Genomic DNA, 27,752 nt, shown 5'->3' on the forward strand with positions numbered 1-27,752 from the left:
TAGCAACACTATTGAGTTAGCTGGCCAAGTCCTGAGGGACACAGTTGGCAGACTGGGCCTGCCACTGAACCAACATGAGGGAAAAATCTGCTTGACATCGTTCTCACCAATCTACCTGTCACAGATGCATCTATTCATGACCATATTGGTAGGAATGACCACCACACATTCCTTGTGGAGACAAAGTCCCATCTTCACACAAGAAATTATGAGAATGATCCTTCTTTTACAATACAAATAGAATCCTTCAAGTTACTTGACAGAACCTAATGCCAGTTCACTGAGCACTATGACTTCAAAAAGCAATACAGAAATAACCTTTGATCTATTGCAATCTTATTTTAGTCAACAAAGCTTCGATAACATGCAAAGGTTTTGTTACATGCCTGGAACATAAAAATGACATTCAACAAGAATCAGCTGTTTTTTTTTTATTTGTTCTAAAACAATATCCATTTCAGGTTACATATAAACATGGTACACAACAGATCTACACAATACCATGCAAACAGCTGAAAGCAATTCAATTGACAAGGGAAAACATTACATTGGTAGACTTTATTTTACATAACTTTCAAACTCATAACAATATACAGGTAAGAAAACTCTAAGTTATCCAAACAGCTAAAAGTAAATATCTTCTAACAGCTTTACAGTACATTCAAAATAGATATGGACCTTCTCACCATACTAGTAGTGTGTTTAGTGGCATTTCTATCCATGAACCTTTCAACATGTAGCAAACACAAAGAATATAAAAACAAGTGCTATGTATTTGGCTTCTTTTACCATTTAAGACCTATTTTTTTTTTTTATAATTATTGCACCTTTTATGTCCAGACACATAGTTAAGGCTGATGATTGTAAACTGACACACAGAACACACAAGCCTATCTTTGCCACTAATATACTACATCGAAAATAATAGTCTACACGTAAACACAACCAGTGTTGATGCATAGGTTTAACTTGAATACCAATGATGGTCTGCACACACACAGGTCTGACCTCTAAGCACAGCTTCCTCTGAATGTTGGTACAACTATGTTACTTAATAGGTTTCTCAGTCTTTGCCAATATTAGGAATATTGGCATATAGCCACTTAATTATATTTTACTATTACTTTCTATAGCTATGCCAATCATATCACAGCAGAAGAAATGATTCACCATTAGACATTATCATTTTTTGGCATGATACTATGGGCTATTTAATTAGGGTGCAAGCTACAGAGCTTACAGTTTCAGAACATTAGTACTATGCACAATCCCAAAATGCAAACCTCTTTTTGTTGTCCCAGAACTGCCTGCAGTTCTCAGATGGTTACATGAAATAAATGATATATTGATAGGCAATGTGCATGGTCTGAATGAGACAGCTGAAGTGGATCATTTTATTATTGTAGCACTGGTGAATCTGGATCACATCATGAAGTACTGCGCCACTTTTTGAGGATTCTGTTGCATTGTTCCTAAGAAGACACAAGAACAAAGCTTTGGATATGGAAAGTTCTTGGTCTGACATATGTCCAAATATTTGCTGATTCTGTTCATTCTAAGAGAGCTACGGCTTCACTTCATAGGTCCATTTAAAATAGATGGTACAAAGTTATTTTCATTCAAGTCCAAATCACGTGTTGCTATTATACAGTGTTTGAGTCCAAAGACTCTGTGCTACAAATGTAGAGCAAAAATAAACAATCCAAAGTAAAAAGAAAATATTGATTTGTCCAGAGGGCTGGCTTGTAACATTATAATCTTCAGCTGTAACATTTTCCTGCATGCTTAATCTCTGCTGCGGTTTCTCCTTTTCCAGAAAAGTAAACTTGCCTTTGCAGGAGGCCCCAAGAGCATGGGTACCTGGTTTCTGTGTGTAATTTTGATCTGGAAAATAAAATGAGGAAACAGACAAGTCTTAATCTCAGTATTTGTTAATTAGTGCTTTATTTAACAGGTTAAGCATCAAGTTAAATGTAAAACTACACTTACAAAGTAAGAGAGCCATAAAGTCATTAATTAGAATTTATACAGAAAAAGTTCCTTCCTCTTTCGCATCTAATCCTACCACCTCCATTCCAAATTGGGTTTATATTTGAACTGGTAAAAGTGAATGTGTAGATTTCATAACATTAAAGGATGAGAAGGACTGAGGGCAGCTGGGGCAACAACAATAATACAACAAAGGGGAGAACTGATTCACTGATCACCTAGATACAGAAAGGCACATATATTTATGTGCACCAAATTCATAGGAAATGTACATATTCGCTGGACTGGTGGGATTTATTTTATTTCAGCTTTTTTTCAAAGATCATTAACTCTGCTGATGTAGGTGGTAGTGTATAATGGGAGGCCCTCTAACTGGCTGAGGCTGAATGTCAATTTACAATGACGCCTCCTATGTTTCTCTGGACTATGAACCTACTACTGAACTCCAAGCCATCATTTCCCAGACAGTTACTGATCTCACCTCTTCCCCCTACAGTCTCCAAGATCTTTGTTCCCCAATCCCACACAGCTCGTTTCCATCTACCCGCCGGTTCCCCATCCCCTTCCCACCACCACCACCCTCACCAACCGCAACCCCCTCTACCCCAAGATACACAAACAGGCAAACAGGGCTGTCCTGCCTGACTGATAGTTTTAGCCTGTTCCTGTCCCACTGAACTATATTTCCATTTTCTAGATTCTATTCTTAACCACCTTGTGCCTCTACTACGTATATCTGTGACTCCTCTGATGCTCTCCATTGCTTTAAAAAATTCAGTTTCTCCAGTCCCCATCATCTTTTCACTATGGATGTTCAGTCTCTCTACATCACTATTCCTCACAAGGATGGTCTTTGAGCCCTCTGCTATTTCCTCAACAGCAGCCTAACCAACCCCTATCCACCCTCCTCCCCAGCTGAACAACTTCTTACCTTGAACAACTTATTTTTGATCATTTGCTATGGGAAACTGCATGGGCACCAGCAATGCCACCCCTTTTGTTGGATATGGAGAACAATTCATTTTAATCCTACTCCGATCTTCTCCCCGGCTCCTGTAAGGATTACATCTATGTCTCCCAGTTTCTCTGCTCTTATGATTCTACTATCTACATAGGGATTCTGAAATGTCCTCCTTTTTCCTCAGCTGAGACTTCCCTACCACAGTGCTCAAAAGGATCTAGATAATGTCCACCTTACTTCCCAGTTCATCGCTTCCCCTTCCTCTAGCCACAATGTTCCCTTCGCCCTCAGCTTCCATCCCACCAGCCTCTGCATTTGCCAGATCATCATCTATCACCTTGTCCATTCTTCCATTATAGCTGTCTTTTCCATGCAATCACAGGAGTTGCAATGCCTGAGCATTCACCTCCTTCCACATCACTTTCCAGGTCCCCGTATCCTTCAATGTGAGACAATTCTTTTAATCTAGTAGAAGAAACAGTGAGGAAGATAGTAGCTTGATTTTAATTTTTTTTAAAGTGGATAGGATAAACAGGCTGGTGGAATGGACAAATACATAGCAAATTCAAGGAGCAGCTACTGCGTGTCCTTGATAAGTATGTACCTGTCAGGCAGGGAGGAAGTTGTCGAGCGAGGGAGCCGTGGTTTACTAAAGAAGTTGAAGCGCTTGTCAAGAGGAAGAAGGAGGCTTATGTTAGGATGAGACGTGAAGGCTCAGTTAGGGCGCTTGAGAGTTACAAGCTAGCCAGGAAGGACCGAAAGGGAGAGCTAAGAAGAGCAAGGAGAGGACACGAGAAGTCATTGGCGGATAGGATCAAGGAAAACCCTAAGGCTTTCTATAGGTATATCAGGAATAAAAGAATGACTAGAGTTAGATTAGGGCCAATCAAGGATAGTAGTGGGAAGTTGTGTGTGGAATCAGAGGAGATAGGGGAAGCGTTAAATGAATATTTTTCGTCAGTATTTACAGTAGAGAAAGAAAATGTTGTCGAGGAGAATACTGAGATTCAGACTACTAGGCTAGATGGGATTGAGGTTCACAAGGAGGAGGTGTTAGCAATTTTGGAAAGTGTGAAAATAGATAAGTCCCCTGGGCCAGATGGGATTTATCCTAGGATTCTCTGGGAAGCTAGGGAGGAGATTGCAGAGCCTTTGTCCTTGATCTTTATGTCGTCATTGTCGACAGGAATAGTGCCGGAAGACTGGAGGATCGCAAATGTTGTCCCCTTGTTCAAGAAGGGGAGTAGAGACAGCCCTGGTAATTATAGACCTGTGAGCCTTACTTCGGTTGTGGGTAAAATGTTGGAAAAGGTTATAAGAGATAGGATTTATAATCATCTTGAAAAGAATAAGTTCATTAGCGATAGTCAGCACGGTTTTGTGAAGGGTCGGTCGTGCCTCACAAACCTTATTGAGTTTTTCGAGAAGGTGACCAAACAGGTGGATGAGGGTAAAGCAGTGGATGTGGTGTATATGGATTTCAGTAAGGCGTTTGATAAGGTTCCCCATGGTAGGCTATTGCAGAAAATACGGAAGTATGGGGTTGAAGGTGATTTAGAGCTTTGGATCAGAAATTGGCTAGCTGAAAGAAGACAGAGGGTGGTGGTTGATGGCAAATGTTCATCCTGGAGTTTAGTTACTAGTGGTGTACCGCAAGGATCTGCTTTGGGGCCACTGCTGTTTGTCATTTTTATAAATGACCTGGAAGAGGGTGTAGAAGGGTGGGTTAGTAAATTTGCAGATGACACTAAGGTCGGTGGAGTTGTGGATAGTGCCGAAGGATGTTGTAGGGTACAGAGGGACATAGATAGGCTGCAGAGCTGGGCTGAGAGATGGCAAATGGAGTTTAATGCGGAAAAGTGTGAGGTGATTCACTTTGGAAGGAGTAACAGGAATGCAGAGTACTGGGCTAATGGGAAGATTCTTGGTAGTGTAGATGAGCAGAGAGATCTTGGTGTCCAGGTACATAAATCCCTGAAAGTTGCTACCCAGGTTAATAGGGCTGTTAAGAAGGCATATGGTGTGTTAGCTTTTATTAGTAGGGGGATCGAGTTTCGGAGCCACGAGGTCATGCTACAGCTGTACAAAACTCTGGTGAGGCCGCACCTGGAGTATTGCGTGCAGTTCTGGTCACCGCATTATAGGAAGGATGTGGAAGCTTTGGAAAGGGTGCAGAGGAGATGTACTAGGATGTTGCCTGGTATGGAGGGAAGGTCTTACGAGGAAAGGCTGAGGGACTTGAGGTTGTTTTCGTTGGAGAGAAGGAGGAGGAGAGGTGACTTAATAGAGACATATAAGATAATCAGAGGGTTAGATAGGGTGGATAGTGAGAGTCTTTTTCCTCGGATGGTGATGGCAAACACGAGGGGACATAGCTTTAAGTTGAGGGGTGATAGATATAGGACAGATGTTAGAGGTAGTTTCTTTACTCAGAGAGTAGTAGAGGCGTGGAACGCCCTGCCTGCAACAGTAGTAGACTCGCCAACTTTAAGGGCATTTAAGTGGTCATTGGATAGACATATGGATGAAAATGGAATAGTGTAGGTCAGATGGTTTCACAGGTCGGCGCAACATCGAGGGCCGAAGGGCCTGTACTGCGCTGTAATGTTCTAATTCTAAAAAAAAGATGAAGTTCAATGTAGAAAAGTATGAGATGATACATTTTGATAGGAAGAATGAAGAGAGACAATACATGCTAATGGTACAATTTTAAAGGGAGTGTAAGAGAGAGACCTGGGTGTGTTTATGCACAGATCTTTGAAGGTGGCAAGACAGGCTGACAAAGCAGTTAAGGTGTTTAAGTGAAGGGTTTAGTTAGAGTAAATAAAGAGAAACTGTTTCAATTGGTTGAAGGGTCAATAACCAGAGAGCACAGATTTAAGATGATTGGCAAAAGAACCAAAGGCAACATAAAGAAAACCTTTTTACACAATGAGTGGTTAGGATTTGGAATGCACTGTCTGATAAAGTGGTGGATACAGATTAACGAGTAGGCTTCAAAATGGAACTGGATAAATACTTGGAGAAAAAAAATTGGAGCGAATTGGGGAAAGAGTGGGACAGTGGAAATAACTGGGCTTTATAAAAAGAGGCATAGAGTACCAAAAGCAAGGAAGTTTATAATTCTCTGGTTTGGTCTCAACTGGAGTTTTGTTTGCAATTCTGGGCACTGCACTTTAGAAAGGATGTGAAGACTTTAAAGAGGTTGCAGAAAAGATTTACGAGAATGGTTCCAGGGATGAGGAACTTGAGTTATGTCAACAGAATGGAGAAGGTGGTGTTATTCTCCTTAAAGAAAAGGTTGAGAGGAGATTTGATAGAGGTGTTCGAAATTATGAAGGGTCTAGACAGAATAGATAAAGAGAAACTGTTCCCATTGGCAGAGGGTCGAGAACCAGAAGACACTGATTTGCAGTGACTGGCAAAAGAACCAATGGCAACATGAAGAAAAACTTTTTTACACAGCGAGTGGTTAGGATCTGGAATGCACAGCCTAAGTGTGAGGTGGAGGCAGATTCAACTGAGTCAAAAGAGAAGAGAGAAAATTTGCAAGACAAAGGGGAAAAAGACAGGGGAGTGGCCTCCTTCTGTACTGTAACCATTATATGATTCATTCTCTACCTCCATTGCTCTTCAAAACAGCTGGCACTCTCTTGGGCTGAATGGCCTCCTTCTGTGTTAGTTAATAATAATTAGAAAGGATAAAAAGCAAACAGTAGTGGGCAAATTATTGGAAACTATTCTGAGAGACAGGATAAACTGTCACTTAGAAAGGCACAGGTTAATCAAGGATAGTCAGCATGGCTTTAAGGGAAGATCTTATTTGACCAACTTGATCAAATTTTTTGCAGAGGTAACTAGGAAGATAGATCAGGGTAGTGTAGTTGATGTGGTCTACATGGATTTTAGCAAGGCTTTTGACAAGGTCCCACATGGCAGCCTGGCTAAAAAAATAAAATCCCATGGGATCCAGGGAAATGCAGCAAGGTGGATACAAAATTGTCTCAGTGGCAGGAGACAAAGGGTAATTGTTGATGACTGTTTTAGTGACTGGAGGGTTGTTTCCAGTGGCGTTCCGCAGGGCTCAGTACTGGGTCCCCTGCTTTTCGTGGTGTATATATTAACGATTTGGGTGTAAATGTAAGTGGCACGATCAAGAAGTTTCCAGACGACACAAAGATTGGCCGTGTGGTAGATAGTGAGGAGGATAGCTGTAGGCTGCAGGAAGATATTGATGGTCTGGTCAGATGGGCAGGTGGATAGGAAGGCATATGGAATCCTTTCCTTTATTAGCCGAGGTATAGAAGACCAGTGCAGGGAGGCTATGCTGGAACTGTATAAAGCATTGGTTAGGCCACAACTTGAGTACGGTGTGCAGTTCTGGTCACCACATTACAGAAAGGATGTAATTGCCGTAGAGAGGGTACACAGGAGATTTACGAGGATGGTGCCAGGATTGGAAAAATGCAGCTATGAAGAAAGACTGGATCGGCTGGGGTTGTTCTCCTTGGGACAGAGAAGGCTGAGGGGAGTTCTGATTGAAATGTACAAAATTTTGAGGGGCCTGGATAGAGTGGAGGTGAAGGGTCTATTCACCTTAGCAGAGAGGTCAGTGACAAGGGGGCATAGATTCAAAGTGGTTGGTAGAAAAATTAAAGGGAAGATGAGGAAAACCTTTTCACCCAGAGGGTGGTGGGGGTCTGAAACTCACTGTCTGAAAGGGCAGTTGAGGCAGAGACCATCAACTCATTCAAAAGGAGTCTGGATATGCTCAAGTGCTGTAATCTGCCGGGCTACGGACCAAATGCTGGAAGGTGGGATTAGAATAGATGGATCATTTTTCGGGCTGCACAGACACAATGGGCCAAGTGGCCTCTTTCTGTGCCTTAAACATTTTATGATTCTATCACTCCATGAGTCTGCACAGATGTTGTAGCATTACTGTAACATTTCTGTTCCAATGGTTTTCCATTATTTTGGCTGGGGGTGGGGTCAGATGTGGGGGAGGTATTATTCCCAGAGGAAAGGAAATTACAAATAGAAAATGACAGTGATTTACATATTTCCATAACCCCAACTACTATTCACTATAATAGTGTTAATAAAAGGTAGTAGAATGTGAAAGCCGGTAAATGCCCCTGGGGGAAATTTTACAACCTCTTTTTCTTGGAGCACAGCTTCAACAGGTTACAATGGGGAATCTGAATGCACAAGTCAATGTTCATGATTTGCAGCCCACACGATTTTCCACTGATCACTTTTGTGCTGCCATCACGCAAAGCTTTGCCCGGCAACGCCAGACTCCTTAATGTGCTATGCATGGAGTGGTGGGTTATGGGTTAATGCCCACTATTCCCACATGGTAATTCCCAATCTTGAGTGTGCCAACAAGGTGCAGCATTGAGCAGATGGTAAACTGCTTCCCCACACTCCAGGGCTGCTCTTGCACATGTTCTAGTGGTCAGATCCAGACCAGATTTGGCAGAAGGCTGGGAACAGGTTTCTAGCATTGAGAGAAATCCAAAATGGGGGATTAAACATAACCATTTTTTTTTTTAAAGAAAAAGTGAAATGAAGAAAATAATTTTGGCAGGTATTTATAAGACAAACAAATTGTACTTTGATGAAAAATGACTTTCACTGCTCAAAATATTACAGACAGTATCGGACTAAAATTTTTCAAAGGGCTGTTGCTCAATTTTAATTACACATATCCTCTGTTTGGATAGTCAATGGCAATGAAATTGGGCAGCTGACCCACCGCCATTTTGTGCCCTGTGAATTTTATCCCCCATCTGTCTAAAGGCACCCCAAACACTCATTTGGGGAGTATGAGTAACACATTGTCATTCCAGGAGCAGTATGCTCTCTAAGTCAGGTAATTTTACCCCAATCCCATATGCAGATTCCTTCACCCACAGACATGTTATTACTGGTCAGTTGCAAAAATGCAGAAATCAGGAAAACAGAAGAAGTTGCGGCTGCTGGTACTAAGGTGAATAACCATTTTTAATAAGCTCGATCACCCATACATTTCAAAGTCTTTACTGAGTTTAGGAATTTCAACAGCTGAAATGGTCTGCTCTATTAAATGCTTGCTGGCAGTCTGCTATGCAGCTAACTGGACTTGTAACTTGTTTTTATGTTTGAGTATACTCTCCTAAACCAAGAATCTCTTTTCTTAGATTTCATTTCAGAGATTCATGGCTTTTACTCTGCCCATAAGTCTTCCTGTACTTTCAATATCTGTGACAAGAAAAATTGAAAGATCTTCCTGAGCAGTGACTGGGATTCTGTCAAGTTGTCCATGCTGGCTGAGGTGGAGAAGTAGTCATTCCCGCTCCCCCCACCCCATCTTCACTAATTTTATCCCCTCCAAAAGGTGCTAACTCTTTATACTGTTTCAATGACACTGATTGCCCTCACCCAAGTGAGCATTGTTCATGGGACGCATGACAATGAATGTGTGCAAACTATTCAACTGTGGACCACAACTAAGCCCTGGTCTTGCTTTCACCCAGGATCCAAACAGGAATTGTTAATAATAATCAGGAGCAGGAAACCTGGCTGACTTTCTCCTCCTTAACACAGGGGTGCTGAGGCCAATGCTAGCTCTCCTACAGTAGCCCTACCATGGAACCGTATCCCAGCAAGTGGTTAACACTACAGGAAAGAAGAAAATAACTTGCATTTATAGAAAGCCTTTCACATTCTCAGAATGTCCCACAGTGCTTCACAGTCAATTAATTATAACCATTGTTCTGCTGTAGACAAACACAGCAGTCAAATTGTGCACATCAAGATCCCACAAACAGTAACTAAGATCAAAGACAAGTTAATCTACTTTTTACTGGTGTTGCTTGAGGGAGGAATGTTGGTCAGAACACAGCAGAACTCCCTGTTTTCTCATAATTCGCAATATTTAATAACCCTCAGGAATCTTTCATATCCACTTGATCGGACAAACCACAATTTAACCTCTCATCTGTAAGATGGCTCCTTTGACTGCAGCACTCCGTCAGCATAGCAATGAAGAGTCAGTCTTGATTATGCCCTCAAGTCCTGGAGTAGGCTTGAATGCACAAATTTTGACTCAGCGGCAAGTGTGCTACCAACTGATGTAAATTGCTGCTTATGGCAGAAAAAAAATTGGAAAAGGTGGAAAGAATTTTTTGAAGAAATATTTCACAATTGCCATTTCAACGTCATAGCAGAATTTTTTTAAACTCTAAAATGTAGTTGGTTTTTGCTTTGCTACATATTTGGAGGTATTTTTAACGAAACATTAAGTAAAATAAAGAGGAGGCAATGCTGGCAATTATGAGAAAGTATGAAACTTCAGATTGTATCACATGATAGTACAACTAGAGAAATTAGTTAGATTTCACACTTACAGTGCAGGGAGGCTGCATCCAGGGCTCCCCATCAATCTGCATAGGCAGCAGCTTGGTTGTTCTGTAAATAATTACAGGCAGTTATTCATAGAAGGGGAGTTTTCTGTGCTATGCACATTTTTCATGGCTGACTCGTAACCAGAACAATGGTGGTATGGGGTGGGGGTGGGGTGGTAACACAGGGATGAGTAAAAGCTCTAATGGTATCAGCTCATCTGAACAATCTGTTGTGGAAGTAATAAGCAAACGGATGACTTTCGATAAGTACCTGATTGTGACACAGGAACACTGAGCCAGACGCTTCCCAGCACTCTTCAGTCCGGTGTAAATCTGCCCCATCTCCATAGCACCTTCGAGGCCAACAACCTCAAGCAGCTGATCACTGAAGTCTGAAACAAATGTAAAGAAAAAAATCAGCTCTTTTTGAAGACAATGACTGCCATACTGAAATCCCACACAGTTATGTGCAAGCTGTACTAAAATGATGACAACTGTTTCTTTATGATTGAAAAAATATTACCTTCCAACTGCAGCTTCCACTTTGTTGCCCTGTTTGAAGCAATTTTGTAACTAATATATAAACCTTCAAATATAAATCGGGATATTTTTACTGCTCCATAAGGTATTGTTCACTGATTTACTTCTGTGGATAATAGTGCTCTATAAAAATGCCAAACTGGTGCCATAATGCACTGTACCACTAACAGTAATGCAAAAGGGATCAAGGGATGTGGGGAGAAAGAGGGAACAGGGTACTGAATTAGACAATCAGCCATGATCTTTTTTGAATGGCGGAGCAGGGCCGAAGGGCCGAATGGCCTACTCGTGCTCCTATTTTCTATGTTTCTATGTTATTCGGTGTCATGGAGTTGTGAAATGTAGCTTCGATTGCACTCTTGTATTTGCTGTGAAGGAGGGAATATTGCCGGGGCCATTACTGTTGTAGCTTTAATTTGTGGCTCTAGGAGAGTAGTTAGAAAAGTAAAAGTAGAGTAGATTTTGGAGAAACAATTTGCACTGTTAGGAGGGTCAGTAACCAGCGGACACAAGATAATCTGCAAAAAATTCGGGGTGTAGGGGCAGGGAAGGGATGGAGAATTTTTTTTTTTAAACGCAGTGAGTTCTTATGATCTGAAATGCACTGTCTGAAAAAGTGCCGAAAGCAAATTCAACTGTACCTTTCAAAAGGGAATTGGATATATACTTGAAAAAGAGAAATGTGAAGGGGTATGGGGAAAGAGCAAGTGAGTTAATAGCTCTTTTAAAAAGCTGGCACAGACAAGATGGGCCGAATGGCCTCCTTCTCCATTGTGTGATCCTATGAAGAATAAAACTGTTAGAAACACTCAGCAGGTCAGGCAGCATCTGTGAAAAGACAGTTAATGTTTCAGGTGGATTACCCAGTTCTGATTAAACCTGAACCGTTAGCTCGGTTTCTCTCTTCCACAGATGCAGCCTGACCTGCTTAGCGTTTCTCGCATTTTCTGTTTTTATTTCAGATTTCCAGTATTTTCAGTATTTTGCTTTAGCTCCAAACCACCATTGCTCGAGTATACAACTTTGCTAGTTAGGACAGTTTTGAACCAGAAGCTGCAATCTCAAACTGGCATCTTTTAATCAGAAGAACCAGATCATTTAAATAGATCATAGAACATGCTGCATTCAAGCAACTGAGCAGTGGCACTGGCTTGCAACCTTGGTTTAATGAAAGATGTGCTGCAATGCCAGCCAAAGAGCGAAAATGTTTTGGTAGTTAGGGAAAAGCAAGAGGACAAGGTTCAAAATTTTTGTATCAAATTCCAATAGCAAAACACTCCATCATCTGCTTAACCAAAAATACAAGTTCCAGCTCCAAACTGTATAAGCTTGGATAGATTCTGAGGGTCAGTGGAAGCCCATCGAAGATTCCAACATCAGACCTGTCCTAATGTAACGGACAGAGTTACATCCCATCCTCTGTGGAGAAGGTGGAGTTACTGAATGCTGCATTTATTGAAAAGTTATTTTTAAACCAAGGTCACATATCAAGAGATTCATTGAAATGTAACTATTTACAAAAGGTTCATCTTAGAAAAACTACTCTCAATGGCAAAGATACAAAGGCACTTTGAGAAAATAGCTGCTCTCTGGCTCAAAATGACGCCATCAACCAGGATTGGACTGTCTGAATAAGTAGCAAACATTCTGCCCATCTACAAAAGGAATGTAAGTTAGATCCTGATAACTACATTCCAGACATGTTATTGTCAATTGTGTTAAAAGTTTGAGGAAAAATAAACTGCAATTTCTGACTTACAACAATGTACAACCGGGTTACCAATTTGGTGTTTACATAGAACATACGGCACAGAAACAGGCCATTCAGCTCAACAGTCGATGTTGGTGTTATGTCCACACGCGCCTCCTCCCACCCTACTTCAAGTCATCTTTCTATTCCTTTCTCCCTCATGTAATTGCATTTATGCTATTCATCTCAATCACTCCATGTGGTAGTGAGCTCCACATTCTCACTATTCTCTGAGTAAAGACATTTCTCTTGAATCCCTTATTGGATTTATTAGTGACTATCTTATATTTATGGCCCCTAGTTCTGGCTTCCCCAAAAGTGGAATCATCATCTTTATATCTACCCTAACAAACTCCTTCATAATTGGGGATGCTGAAGTGGCCAGAATTGGACAAGCGCTAATATCTTGGAGGGTTTTAGGGCTGGAGGAGATTACAGAAATAGGGAGGGGCCAGGCCATGGAGGGATTTGAAAACAAGGATGAGAATTTTAAAATCAAGGTGTTGTTTAGATGACCTCAAAATGATAGAATGTGGGAGGCCGCCCAGTAGTGCATTAGAATAGTCAAGTCTGCAGGTAACAAAGGCATGGATGAGGGTTTTAGTAGCTGGAGAGCTGAGGCAGGTGTGGAGTTGGGCAATGATACAGAGGTAGCAATAGGCAGTCTCAGTGATGGTGCAGATATGTGGTTAAAAACTCATCTCAGGGTCAAATATGACACAGAGTTTGCTAACAGTCTGGATCAGCCTCAGACGGTTGCCAGGAAGAGGGATGGATTCAGTGTTTAGGAAAGGGAGTTTGTGGCTGGGTCCAAAAACAATGGCTTCAGTCTTTCCAATATTTAAGTAGAGGAAATTTCTGCTCATCCAGCGTTGGACAATCAGTCTGACAATTTAGAAACAGTGGAGGGTTTCAGAGAGGTGGTGATGAAATAATCTGGGCATCTTCAGTGTACATGGAGAAACTAACGTGTTTTTGGATGATGTTGCCGAGCAGCTGCATATAGATGAGAAATAGGAGGGGGACAAGGATAGATCCTTGGGGTACCAAGAAAGGAAGTTGGGTGGTCAGTAGTTTAGGGGGAATAAGGTCAAGACAGCAGGAGGTGGATCTCATGGATAAAGTGAGCTCAGCGAGGACATAATTGGCTGAATTTTACGCTGCCCCAGTAGGTCGGATGGTGGCATGGGGGCAGCGTAAAATTGAGCGGGAGTCTCCAGGAGGCCTGCCTGCCCCGCTTCTGCCTCCAGCTAAGTTTACGGCATCGGGCGGAGGGTGGGAAACGGCCCGCCCACCTGAGACCAATCAAGGCCCTTAAGTGGCCACTTAATGGCCCTCACCCACCTCCATGGGTATTTTACCCCCGTGGCAAGCGGGCGTGCTGGGGACGTGAAAGACTGCCCAGTGATAGCTGCCGGCCTTTCCGCGCCCCGGTTTGGGGGGGGCGGCATGGCAATCAGGTCAAAGCGTGCCCGATAGAGGACCGCCCCCACCTCCCAACCCATCCCTGGGACCCAAGACGCCCCCCCTCCCCCCAAATGACCACTCCAGCCTCACCAAGGAAGGACCGATCCCCCTGGTGAGGCTACCCCTACTTACCTTTCTTCCTGGATCCATGGCGTCGGCTGGGCTGCAGTCCCAGCAGTGGCCACCACTCCCGGTGGCGCTGCTGGGACTAAGAGCTGCCAGCCCGCTGATTGACTGGCAGCTCACTGAGGCGGGACCTCCTCCCTCAAGTGCGTGGAAGTCCCGCCTTGGGACAATTAAAAACCCAGGGACCCGTAAAATGCGGGACGGATCCCCGGGCTAGGCGGAAGCGGGTTCACCACTGACTTTCACGTCGGTGGCGAATTCCCATCCGCCTAAGGTAAAATCCAGCCCAATTTTTTTTTTCTTTCATGGGATGCGGGTGCCTCTGGCAAGGTCAGCATTTGTTGCCCATCCCTAATTGCCCTTCAACTGAGTGGCTTGCTAGGTAATTTCAAAGGGCAGTTAAGAGTCAACCACATTGCTGTGGGTCTGGAATCACATGAAGTCCAGACCAGATTTTCTTCCTTAAAGAACATTAGTGAAACAGATGGAATTTTATGACAAATGATGATAGTTTCATGGCACCATTACTGAGACTAGCTTTCAATTCCATATTTTATTAATTAATTGTATTTAAATTCCACCAACTGCCGTGGTGGGATTTGAACCTGTGTCCACAGGACATTAGTACGGGCCTCTGGATTACTGGTCCAGAGAGGGGAAATAGGAGAGAAACCCCTAGGTAAAGATACAAATCCAATTCCCTTTCCCTCTTTGTAACTCTCCTATAAAGGAGTTCACCTACTTTCCCTTTCTAGCTCTGATGAAGGGTTTCTCTCTGAGCAGCTTTGCAGATACTGATGGACTTGATGTGTATTTCCAAAATTTTCAGTTTCTATTTCAGATTTTTATTTTGATCTCTGGAAACATTTGGTGTGCCAAGTGGAATTGTATTTAATTCCCCTGTACCGATATCATTCATCTTGTGAACACAAATATTCAGAAGAAATTTTGGCTTTGCTTGTCACCATCAATAATTTCAGTATTGTAGAAAACCCACACTTGCCTAGTTATGAAATACTGTCATTCTGTTTGGAAGGTGGTGAATAAAACTCAACTGTTGCTTTTCTGATCAGTACAGTCCAAGCCATACACACCAATGGTTTGATGAGGTCAGCCTCCACAAAATCAAAGATCTTTTACAAGTTATGACTTAGCAATACCACAAGAGCTTCCACTTGGCCCATCGTGTCTGTATCAGCTGAAAAACGTTCCACCCATTCTAATCCCACCTTCCAGCATTTGGTCCACAGCCCTGTAGATTACGGCACTTGAGGAGCATATCCAGACTTCTTTTGAATGGGTTGAGGGCTTCTGCCTCAACTACCCTTTCAGGCAGTGAGTTCCAGACCCCCACCACCCTCTCGGTGAAAGAAACTTTTCCTCACCTCCCCTTTAATCTTTCTATCAATCACTTTAAATCGATGTCCCCCAGTCACTGATCACTCTGCTAAGGTAAATAGGCCCTTCACCTCCAAAACTTTGTACATTTCAATCAGACCTCCCCTCAGCCTTCTCCGTTCCAACGAGAACAACCCCAGCCTATCCAATCTTTCTTCATAGCTGCATTTTTACAGTCCTGGCAACATCCTTGTAAAGCCCCTCTGTACCCTCTCTCGTGCAATTACATCCTTTCTGTAATGAGGTGATCAGAACTGCACACAGTACACAAGTTGTGGCCTAATCAATGATTTTTACAGTTCCAGCATAATCTCCCTGCTCTTATATTCCATACCTCGGCTAATAAAGGAAAAGATTCTATATGCCTTAATCACCTTATCAACCTCTCCTGCTACCTTCAGGGATCTGTGGACATTTACTCCAAGGTCCCTCACGTCCTCTACCCTTCTCAGTATTCTCACATTAATCGTGTATTCCTTTGCCTTCTTTGACCTCCCCAAATGCATCATCTCACACTCTCCGGGTTGAATTCCATTTGCCACTTTTCTGCCCATCTGACCAGACCATCTATATCTTCCTGCAGCCTACAGCTATCCGCCTTGCTATCTACCATACGGCCAATCTTTATGTCGTCTGGAAACTTCTTGATCATGCCCGCCCCCACCATTTACATCCAAATTGTTTATATATACTCTAAAAGCAGGGGGCCCAGTACTGAGCCCTGCGGAACGCCACTGGAAACAACCCTCCAGTCACAAAAACAGATGTCAACATTTATCCTTTGTTTCCTGCCACTGAGCCAATTTTGGATCCACCTTGCTGCATTTCCCTGGATCCCTTGAGATTGTTTTTTAAACCGGTCTGCCATGTGGGACCTTGTCAAAAGCCTTGCTAAAATCCATATAGACCACTGCACTCCCTCATCTATCTTCCTGGTTACTTCTACAAAAAATTCAATCAAGTTGGTCAGACAAGATCTTCCCTTAACAAATCCATGCTGACTATGCTTGATTAATCTGTACCGTTCTAAGTGACAGTTTATCCTGTCTCTCAGAATAGATTCCAATAATTTGCCCACTACTGAGGTTAGAGTGATTGGCTTGTAATTATTTGGTCTATCCCTCGCTTCCTTTTTAAACAAAGGCACAACGTTAGCAGTCCTCTAATCCGCCTCCACCACACTTCTGTCCAGTGAGGACTGGAAATGATGGTCAGACCTTCCCCTATTTCCTCTCTTGCTTCATTTAACATCCTGGGGTACATTTCATCCGACCCTGGTGATTTATCAACTTTCAAGGATGCTAATCCCATTAATACGTCCTCTCTCCCTATGTTGATCATGATCACATCCAATACTTCACTGCTCTTTTCCTTAACTACAACATCTGCACCGTTCCCCTCTTTTGTGAAGACAGACTCAAAGTATTCATGAAGAATACCAACATTTTCCGCCCCTACACATAGGTTACCCTTTCGGTCTTTTATGGGCCCTACTCTCTCCTTAGTTATCCTCTTACTCTTAATGTACTGATAAAACATCTTTGAGTTCACCTTGATTTTGCTTGCCAATATTCTTTCATGCCCTCTCTTTGCTTTCCTAATTTCCTTTTTGATTTCACCCCTCCACTTTCTTTTCTCCTCTCAGCTTTCTGTAGTATTGAGTTCTCTGTGTCGGGTATAAGCTTTCCTTTTCTGCCTTATCTTATCCTGTAAGCTCCTTGAAATCTATGGAGCTCTAGGTTTGGCCATTCCACCCTTTTACTTTGTGGGAACATGTTCACTCTGAACCCCTTGAATCTCCCCTTTGAATGCCTCCCACTGCTCTGACACTGATTTACCTTCAAGTAACTGTTTCCAGTCCACTTTCGCTAAATCACTCCTCAGCTTAGTAAAATTGGCCTTGCCCCAATTGAGAACTCTAACTCCTGCTTTATCCTTCTCTTTTTCCATAATTATGTTAAAACTGACTGAATTATGATCACTACCACCAAAATGCTCTCCCACTGCCACTCCTTCCACCTGTCCATCTTCATTTCCTAAAGCTAAGTCTAAAACTGTGCCCTCCCTTGTTGGACTTGCTACATTCTGGGCAAAAAGGTTCTCCTGAATGCACCTCAAGAATTCAACACTCCCTCAATTCCTTTAACACTAAAACTGTCCCAGTTAATACTGGGAGGTAAAATCCCCTACTATTACTGCCTATTGTTCTTGCACTTCTCAGAGATTTGCCTACATATCTGCTCTTCTATCTCCCTCTGACTGTTTGGGGGTCTATAGCACACTCCCAGGAGTGATTGCCCCTTTTTTCTTCCTTAGCTCAATCCATATGGCCTCATTTGATGAGCCTTCCAACATATCATCCCTTCTCACAGCTGTAATGGTTTCTATGACCAAAATTGCCACTCCCCCTCCTTTCTTATCCCCCTCCCTATCTCGTCTGAAAACCCTGTAACCAGGAACATAGAGCTGCCATTCCTGTCCCTCCTTAAGCCATGTTTCTGTAATAGCTATGATATACTGCCACGTTTCTATTCGTGCCTTCAGCGCATCTGCTTTATTTGCTATACTCCTTGCATTGAAACCGATTCCCTTGAGCACTGCCAAACTCTATTTTTTATTTTCTAACCTTTGTTTCTTCTGTCTTCCAGACTCATCCATTAATTTTCTGCCTTCCATTTTCATTTCAGATTTTGTCCCAACTGAGTCTACTCTCAGGTCCCCATTCCCCTGCCAAACTAGTTTAAACCCTCCCCAACAGCACTAGCAAAACATCCTGCACGGAACTCAGTCCCGGCACTGTTCAGGTGCAACCCACCCAGCCTGTACAGGCCCCATCTCCCCCAGAGCCGGTCCCAATGTGCCAGGAATCTAAAGCCCTCCCTCCTGCACCATCTTTCCAGCAACGTATTCATCGGTCTTATCCTGCTATTCATGTACTCACTTGTGCGTGGCACTGGGAGTAATCTGGAGATTACTACTTTTGAGGTCCTGCTTGCTAATTTCTTACCTAGATCCATAAATTCTGACTACAGGACCACATTTCTCTTTCTACCTATGTTGTTGGTTCTGATGTGGATCACAAATGCTGGCTGTTCACCCTCCCTCTTCAGGATACTCTGCGGCCAGTGACATCCATGATCCTAGCACCAGGGAGGCAACACAACATCCTGGATTCATGTCTGCGGCTACAGAAACATCTGTCTGAATATTGAATCTCCTATCACTATCGCTCTTCCAGTCATCCCTGTATCCCCCTGTGCAGCTGAGCCAGCCGTGGTGCCATGCACTTGGCTCTGGCTGCACTTCCCAGATGAACCATCACTCTCATCAGCATTCAGAACCAAATACCTGTTGGACAGTGAGAGGCAATCAGGATCTCCTGCACTACCTGCATGTTTCTTTTTGACTGCCTGGCGGTCACCCATTCCCTCTCTCCCTGCAAAATCTTAAGCTGTGGGGTGACCACATCTATAAACATAGCACTCATCCTCATGTCCCCTCCCCAGTCCGACCAATCTTCCGGTCTTTTTGAATCAAAGTTTTAGGAGGAGGGATCCCCGTCCCTTTAAAGGGATGAGGATCCTGCCTCCAAAAGCTTCCGGCCAATCACAGGGCTGGCAGCTCAGCAGCACCACAGGGAACATTGGCCACTGCCAGTACTCCAGAGGCCTCAGACCCAGGCGTGGAACCCCAGAAGAGATAAGTGAGGCGGGGTCACAAGGCAAGTCTGGAAGGCTCTGGCGAGGGAGAGGTGAACATACGAATTGGGAGGAGTAGGCCACTCGACCCCGCTCCGCCATTTAATAAGGTCATTGCTAAACTGATTACTCCACATTTCCACCTACTCCCGATAACCTGCCAGGCCTCTTGCTTATCAAGAATCTAACCAGCTCTGCCTTAAAAATATTCAAAGACTCTGCTTCCACTGCCTTTTGAGGAATAGAATTCCAAAGACTCACGACCCTCTGAGAAAAAAAATCTCTCATCTCTGCCTTGAATGGGTGACCCCTTATTTTTAAACAGTGACAGAGGTTTGGCCATTCACTCCACGGGGAGCGGGGGGGGGGGGGGTCTCAGGGGGTAAAGTTGTTCCTGGTGGGGGCCCTCCATGGGCCACAAATTTCCCACGAAGGAAGGACCCCCCTGCTGCCTCCCCACCACCCTCCACCAAGCCCTCAGGGAAGGTGCCTCGTTTTCCATGGGGTCCTCCCCTCTGCTGGTGAGATCCCAGTGGCAGCAGGAAGAGGCCCTTAATTGGCTGTTAATAGGCCACTTAAGGGCCTCAATTGGCCTCTGGGCGGGAAGGCCGTCAACAGCTTATCCCATCTCCGGGAAGATCGCTGGGCGACGGGGAGGTGATGGGCCCTCCGCCCCACCGCTGGCCCCGCCACCTGTTGTGATACCCCGTACACCCCCACCTCAGGGTGACCTGTAAAATCCCAGCCTTAATGTCCAGAGATACAAGCTTTCCAGGTAAAAATCAGGAGCGGAAACACTGGCTGATTATTCCCCTCAGTGCAGTGGAGCTGAAGCCAGTTGTAGTAACCCAGTTGTTTGAGATCAGCTAAATAAGCACAGACTGGAAATTGAACCTGGTGCTTTCAGATTTGTATGGTTTTGTAATAAGCAGGTTAGTGCTTCTACCCACAGGGCCAGCAGGGAGCTTCAATGTGACATCAAATTGGAAGTCTGTTAGTTTTTGCTATCTTAGTATAATTCCAAGGCTGTGTGTGTGTCAACAAACTGAATCAAATACTTGAGGTCTCTGTTTTTGTTGCAGCTGTACTCTCGTGTATGCATCTAGCATTAAAACATGGCAATAGGGTAGTGCAGGATTCTACTGCTCCAACATACCATGCCAAACAGTGGCATTGCAAGGCTTGCACCTGCATTTTCTTAGATGGTGAGCTCTTGATCACAGCCTTGGATTGGGCAAAGAGGAGTTTCCAGAGAATGAGAACTTCATCAACAGGAAGGAGAGGAAACTGAGTTTATTTGAGTCACTCTCCAACACCACCTGGCAGATGTACTGCCAGAGGCTGACCAGCATATGACCTATCTATCTTTGAGGATAGAGAACAATGCTCAGCCCAGAGTTCTAAAAGGAGAAAATAAAATAAAATTTGAAAGGAGCATTTGGGTTTGGGGTAGGGTAAATGCTGTTTTTGTTACATTCTATTTCTATTAAAGAAATAACCTACATTTATATAGCATCCTTTCACACCCTTAAGACATCCGAAGGTACCTGACATGCAATGAATTACCTTCAAAATGTATTCACTCTTGTTGTGCAAGCAAACACAGCAGCCAATTTGCACACAGTAAGATCCTACAAACAGGAAATGAGATGAATGACCAGCTTTTGGCGATGGCTGAGGGAGGACACTGAAAGAGCTCCTTGCTCTTCTTCAAACAGTGCCATGGATCTTTAACAATCTTCAACAGGCAGACAGGGCTTTGGTTTAACATTTCACTTTAAAGGATGTGCAGTTCAGTGCATGGGAATCTCTGGATTTCAGTCAGGAGCAGGTTGATTGTAGATGTAGGGAAAATGTTTCTGCTTGTTGGGGAATCTAAAACTAGGGTCAGAGATATAAGACAGTCACTAACAAATCCAGTAAGAATTCAGGAGAAACTTCTTTACCCAAGGAGTGGTGAGAATGTGGAATTTGTGACCATATGAAGGTATGATAGCATCATTGTTATGTTACTTGACTAGCAAACCAGAGGCCTGGGCGAATGATCCGAGAACATGAGTTCAAATCCCACCATGTCAGCTGGGAAATTTAAATCCAGCTAATTAAATAAATCTGGAATAAAAAGCGAGTATCAATAATGGTGACCATGAAACTACCAGATTGTCGTAAAAACATCTGGTTCACTAATGTCCTTTAGGGAAGGAAATCTGCCATCCTTATCTGGCCTATATGTGACTGAAGACCCACAGCAATGTAGCTGCCTCTGAAATGGCCTAGCAAGCCACTCAGTTGTATTCAAGAAGGGGGCTCATCACCATCTTCTCAAGGCAACTAATAACAGGAGTTGGTCATTCAGCCTGTCGAGCCTGCTCCGCCATTCAATTAGATCATAGTTAATCACCTACCTCAACGCCACTTTCCCACGCTATCCCCATATCCTTTACTAGAGATGGGCAATAAATGTTGGCCTTATCAACAATGCCCACATGCAGTGAATTAATAAAAATAAAACAGCAATTAAGACAAATAACATAGATGCATTTATGGGGAAGCTAGATAAGCACATGAGGAAGAAAGCAATAGATGGTTATGATGGTAGGGTGGGAGGAGGCTCATATGCAGCATAAACACTGGCATAGACCTGTTGGACCGAAAGGACTCTTTTTGAGCAGTATGCAATGACTTTCTTCCTAATCCAGAGCATTGAAGTTAATTGTAGTACCACTACCCACTTTGTATTATTCAGCTATTCACTGAACAAATTCAGTGAACCATCAAGGGAGCATACAGCACTAAAAACAATACACCATTCCCTCAGTACCCATTGAAATGCCAGCCTCAATTATATGCATTATAGAGTATATATTGACAGAAATGGTATGGACTGTTGCAATGCCACTGTGGAATATAGGCAAGTTAGCCTTTTCAATTACCAAGACTCTTTCACAACATTATACTGTGTTTGTTGAGTGCTGTAGTTACTTTGTGGTTAAAGTTAAAACCATCTGGACTGATGTTGCAAACAGATTATGAGAGAGAGACTTGGATATCTAAACAAGGCACTCATTCAGGATACAGCAAAAGCATTAGTTAATCAGGAAGCAAATAACTATTTTATGTATTCCTTTGGGAAAAAAACAATTAAATATTTTGATTTCTCACAGCATACAGAACTTTAAAAAAGCATTTGCTAGATTTGGACAAAGTATATAAAATAAAGCTTTCAGTTTATTCTCCTTCTTGCCAATTTTCTCCCCCCTTCCCTCAAGGGTGTTGACTCCTTGGTGGATGTTGTTTCACAGGTGCCAACTGTGTTCTGGTATTTCATCCAAATGATCATTACTCACATGAGAGCCTTGACAGTGAGTGTTGGCAGGCAATTCACCATTACAGCTGAGCCTGATCCTGTCCTCATCCAACTCCAATAAATGTACACTTGTAGCAGGGAAGCTATTTGATTTCATTCAGGAGCACAAACTCTGGTTGTTTTTCCCCTTCTTAATCCAGGGCACTGGTCAATTGTAACTGCCACTACCCAACACTCAGGATGAGGTCAGCTAACAGAGCAGATTGAGGATCAAACATGGGTCCTTTATTCTGACCTGTATGACTGAGCTGTTCACTGGATAAGTGGGCCATAAGAGACTTTTTAAGCATTTATAAGCAAAGATAGCTAATATCCAATTGATCCAGAACATACCTGTGTCAGATAGAGACAATGAGATTTGGTAGTATCTCTACAAACTGTCTTAGTCTGACTACAGTAGTGGGTTCTCAAGAAGAGACTTAAAGTCAGCTCCCTTAAAATAATCCTATGATTCCCCTTCCCCCCACTTGTCCCCACCCTCAGACACTTGAATGCAAATGTCTTTTAAAATTCAGTGATAATCCTCATGAATCCAGCTTTTATACTATCTGCTAGAAATGCATAATGGAACCTTGTAACTCTGTTGGCACCTTGTAGGATTCTGATTCCATATGTGGTAATAACCTAAGGCATAACAAGCGACCCTCTGCCTAGGAGAAACAGCTGATAGTCATACTTGCCAAGAATTCATGAATAAAAAACAGGATGCAGTGCTGCTGGAGGTGGCATAATGAGGAGTGAAGTGAAAAAATATTATACACACAAGAGGAGTTTTTCTTTGAGAACAGTTCACCAAATGTGTTGAACTTGAGCAATATAATTTTATGCAACACAAAGTGGGCTCACAAAAAAACAGGACCTGAGCTGCTGCAATTGTGTTGTGGATAAATAAAATTAACACAGGGCAGTCAATGGGTTAGGGAAAGTTAATTTCTAATTTTCTGCTCAGGGTAGGCAACCGCAAGGTTTGAAGTGACTATTGGAAATTCAGGTGTACACTGCACACAGTTTACTGACCATTAGTTTAAGTAGACATAAAATCATGCACAAGAACACCTGAATTTCTGGTGGATGCGATTTCCCATTGGAAAATTCCCCCAAAATCTTTTGCTGCACTTTTGTCCTTCAAAGTTGCTTTGTTGTGGATTTAGCAGTGGTGCAGACAAGGACATAACATTAACTGGGCATTTAAACACACTTAAAATGAGCTCATCTGCTGCTGAAACTCTCATCCATTCCCTTGTTACCTTTAGACCTGACTATTTCAAAATCACTCCCAGAACCGTGACAGGGGTCCCCATGTGCTCATTTTTCACCCCACCAGCATCCAAAGGATCATCCTCCGCCATTTCCGCCACCTCCAGCATGATGCCACCACCAAACGCATTTTCCCCTCCCCTCTCCTGTCAACATTCTGAAGGAATCGTTCCCTCCACAACACCCTGGTCCACTCCTCCATTACCCCCGACACCTCATCCCCTTCCCATGGCACCTTTCCGTGCAATCGCAGGAGGTGTAATACCTGCCTTTTTACCTCCTCTCTCCTCACTATCCAAGGCCTCAAACACTCCTTTCAGGTGAAGCAGCAATTGACTTGTACTTCTTTCAATGTAGTATACTGTATTCGCTGCTCACAATGCGGTCTCCTCCACATTGGGGAGACCAAACACAGACTGGGTGACCGCTTTGTGGAACACCTCCACTCAGTCCACAAGCATGACCCCGAGCCTCCGGTTGCTTGCCATTTCAACACTCCCCCCTGCTCTCATACCCACATGTTTGGCCTTAGCCTGTTGTATCATTCCAGTGAACACCAACGCAAACTCGAGGAACAGCACCTCATTTTCCGATTAGGCACTCTACAGCCTTCCGGACTGAACATCGAGTTCAATAATTTCAAAGGATGACTTGCCCCTTTATTATTTTATTTTGTTTTATAATTTTTGTTACCATGTGCCTGCCTACTGGATTTTTCATGTTTGCGCTTTTGGCTAGGGCTGTTCATTATTCTGTCATTAACACTCTTTCTGCACTAATGCTTAGTCTTTCACCACAACATTAGCACACTCTCTTTACCTTTTCCCCATTACCTCCTTGTCAGTTAATCTCTCTGGCCCTCTGTCCTAGCAACACAAAGAACAACAAAGAACAGTATAGCACAGGAACAGGCCATTCGGCCCTCCAAGTCTGCGCCGATCTTGATGCCTGCCTAAACTAAAACCTTCTGCACTCCGGGGTCTGTATCCCTCTATTCCCATCCTATTCATGTATTTGTCAAGATGCCTCTTAAACGTCGCTATCGTACCTGCTTCCATCACCTCCCCCGGCAGCAAGTTCCAGGTACTCACCACCCTCTGTGTAAAGAACTTGCCTCGCACGTCCCCTCTAAACTTTGCCCCTCGCACCTTAAACCTATGCTCCCTAGTAACTGACTCTTCCACCCTGGGAAAAAGCTTCTGACTATCCACTCTGTCCATGCTGCTCATAACTTTGTAAACCTCTATTATGTCGCCCCTCCACCTCCGTCGTTCCAGTGAAAACAATCCGAGTTTATCCAACCTCTCCTCATAGCTAATGCTCTCCAGACCAGGCAACATCCTGGTAAACCTCTTCTGTACCCTCTCCAAAGCCTCCATGTCCTTCTGGTAGTGTGGCGACCAGAATTGCACGCAATATTCTAAGTGTGGCCTAACTAAAGTTCTGTACAGATTCCCTTTTGTTCTCTTTCCCCCCACCCCCTGCTTTATTTGCTAAAAACCTATTACATTTCTAACCTCTGTCAGTTTTGATGAAAGGTCACAAACCTGAAACATTAACTCTGCTTCTCTCTCCACAGATGCTGCCAGACCTGCTGAGTATTTCCAGCATTTCTTGTTTTTATTTCAGATTTCCTGTATCCACAGTATTTTGCTTTTATTTGACTATTCCAATGTTCTTCTAGCCAGCATTCCACCTTTCAAAAGCTAAATACTGCAGAGGCTGGAAATCTGAAGTAAAAACAGAAAATGATACAAATACCTCAAAAGTCATTGACCTAAAGCGTTAACTCTCTTTCTCCTTCCACCATGCACCGTCCCTAAACTTCAGCTCATCCAAAACTCTACTGCCTGTATTCTAACTTGCACCAAGTCCCTTTCACCCAGTAGTCCTGTGCTCACTGACTTACATTTGTTCCTGGTCTGCCAATGCTATGATTTTAAAATTCTTATCCTTGTTTTCAAATCCCTCCATGGCCTCACCTCTCCCTATCTCTGCAAGCTCTACAACTCCCTGAGATCTCTGCAGTCCTCCAATTCTGAACTCTCGCACATCCCTGATTTTAATCACTTCACCATTGGCAGCCATGCTTTTAGCTTTGGAATTTCCTCCTTAAACCTCTCTCCTCCTTAAAACCTACCTCTTTGACCAGGCTTTTGGCTACCTGATCAAATATCTTATGTGGCTTGGTGCCAAATTTTGTTTGATAAAGCTCTCAAGAAGTGCCTTAGAAGGTTTTACTACATTAATGGTGCTATATAAATAGAAGTTTCTGTTGTTTATTTGACACCTTGCTGCAGGGGTAATCTTCCCTCAGCCATTTTCCTCATTTGCAATTATTACTATGTTTATCCTGCTGTAATCAATGAGGCTGTTAGATTTCTGAGAGAAGACTCCTCTGTTGAGCAAGATGGGTTTTTTCCGCCACATTAATGTCTGATAATTCCAGTCTTCCAGCTTACTGGGAAACTTGTAATATATTCACTATTTTACCGATTAGGGTGGTTAACATGACATTTACCTTAACGCTGAAATGACTATTCACTGCTAGTATTTCTTATCTGGAAATGAGCTGAGGTTCGGGAGTGGGGAAGGAGAGGTGCAGCAGAGGCAACTGAAAAGCTGAGTTTGTACAAGCTTAGTGAAAAGTGTCAATTGTGGCTCAATGGTAGCATTTTCAACTCTGAGTCAGAAAATTGTGGGTTCAAGTCCACTATCAGGACATGGGCGCATAATCTAGACTGGTTCTCCAGTCTCGTACCGAGGGAATGCTGCAGTGTTGCACTGTCAAAGGTGCTGTCTTTTGGATGAGAAATTAAACCAAGGCCCATCTGCCCTCTCAGATGAACAGAAAACATCCCATGGAACCATAAGAAGAAATGTAGGGGAGTTCTCCTGATATCCTGGCCAACATTTATCCCTCAACCAAGATGGAAAACAGATTATCTGGTTATCTATTTCATTGCTCTTTGTAGGACCATGCGGTGTGCAAATTGGCAGCTGTGGTTCCTCACAACAGTGGGGAGCTTGGCTGTGAAGCACTTTGGGACCTCTCAAGATCATGAAAGGTGCTATATAAATGCAAGTCTTTCTTCTTGAAAGCAACTTTGGTTCTGTTATCAATTTGATTCACTCAGTACTATTGTTCCTTCTGTGTCAGTAGTTTGTTGGTTCAAGATCCCCACCTGCACTCAAGTGCATAGGCAGGTCCTGAGGGAGTGCTGCAACATTGGAGGAAACATTAAAGTAAGGTGGCTATTAAATATCCCATTGCACCATTGAAAGAAGAGCTGAAAATAGGCCCAGTGTCCCGAAACACCAAAAGGCAGATTGATTCGTTATTATTTTGAGATATCACTGGCACAGAATGGCTTCTGTGTTTGCCTACATAACAACAGTCACTGTATTCCAAAAATAATTGCTGCATGATGTATTTTGAAACATTTCATTCATGTGCTGAAACGCTATATGAGTTAAAGTACTTTTTCTTTTTGGTATGAGTGGCTGGAAGACTAAAGTTGTCAGTGGACATGCATTGCCTGATTTTTCTGGTGATAGTGGAGGGGAAGAGCTTCACAGTAACGTAGGAGTCAGTGTCTCCTTCTATGCTGGGAAACATAATTAGGCTCCTTATGCTGGCCGATGCCTCTTTTCCGGCAGATTGTTAGGATATGAGAGTGTCTGCAGAGGTTTATTTTTCTTCTGCCATACTGGGAGCTGGGTGGTGGTAGCTTGGTCTTCGAGTACCTGAAATTTGAGGCCTACCTTTCTGACTGTCAAAACCCCTAAGGCAATTCTTTGCATTCAT

General features: G+C 43.2%; 1 protein-coding gene across 9 annotated transcripts in view; it reads right to left on the bottom strand.

The window, feature by feature from the left end:
- Positions 1 to 424: 424 nt before the first annotated feature.
- The window catches only part of LOC137372189 (diacylglycerol kinase beta-like), a 636,709-nt gene continuing 609,381 nt past the window's right edge, over positions 425 to 27,752 (bottom strand). For 8 of the 9 annotated variants that reach the window (XM_068035767.1, XM_068035770.1, XM_068035771.1 and 5 more), the window contains 3 exons: positions 10,613 to 10,733; positions 10,345 to 10,405; positions 425 to 1,884 (listed from right to left, as the gene is read on the bottom strand). In XM_068035767.1, coding sequence (XP_067891868.1) covers positions 1,786 to 1,884; positions 10,345 to 10,405; positions 10,613 to 10,733 — 281 coding nt within the window. In that variant the 3' untranslated portion in view covers positions 425 to 1,785. Of the gene's footprint in view, positions 1,885 to 10,344; positions 10,406 to 10,612; positions 10,734 to 20,930; positions 21,202 to 27,752 lie in introns of those variants that run through there. The other variant, XM_068035768.1, reaches the window with a different exon arrangement.

Source organism: Heterodontus francisci, chromosome 7, assembly GCF_036365525.1.
Source record: "Heterodontus francisci isolate sHetFra1 chromosome 7, sHetFra1.hap1, whole genome shotgun sequence".
Taxonomy (NCBI): domain Eukaryota; kingdom Metazoa; phylum Chordata; class Chondrichthyes; order Heterodontiformes; family Heterodontidae; genus Heterodontus; species Heterodontus francisci.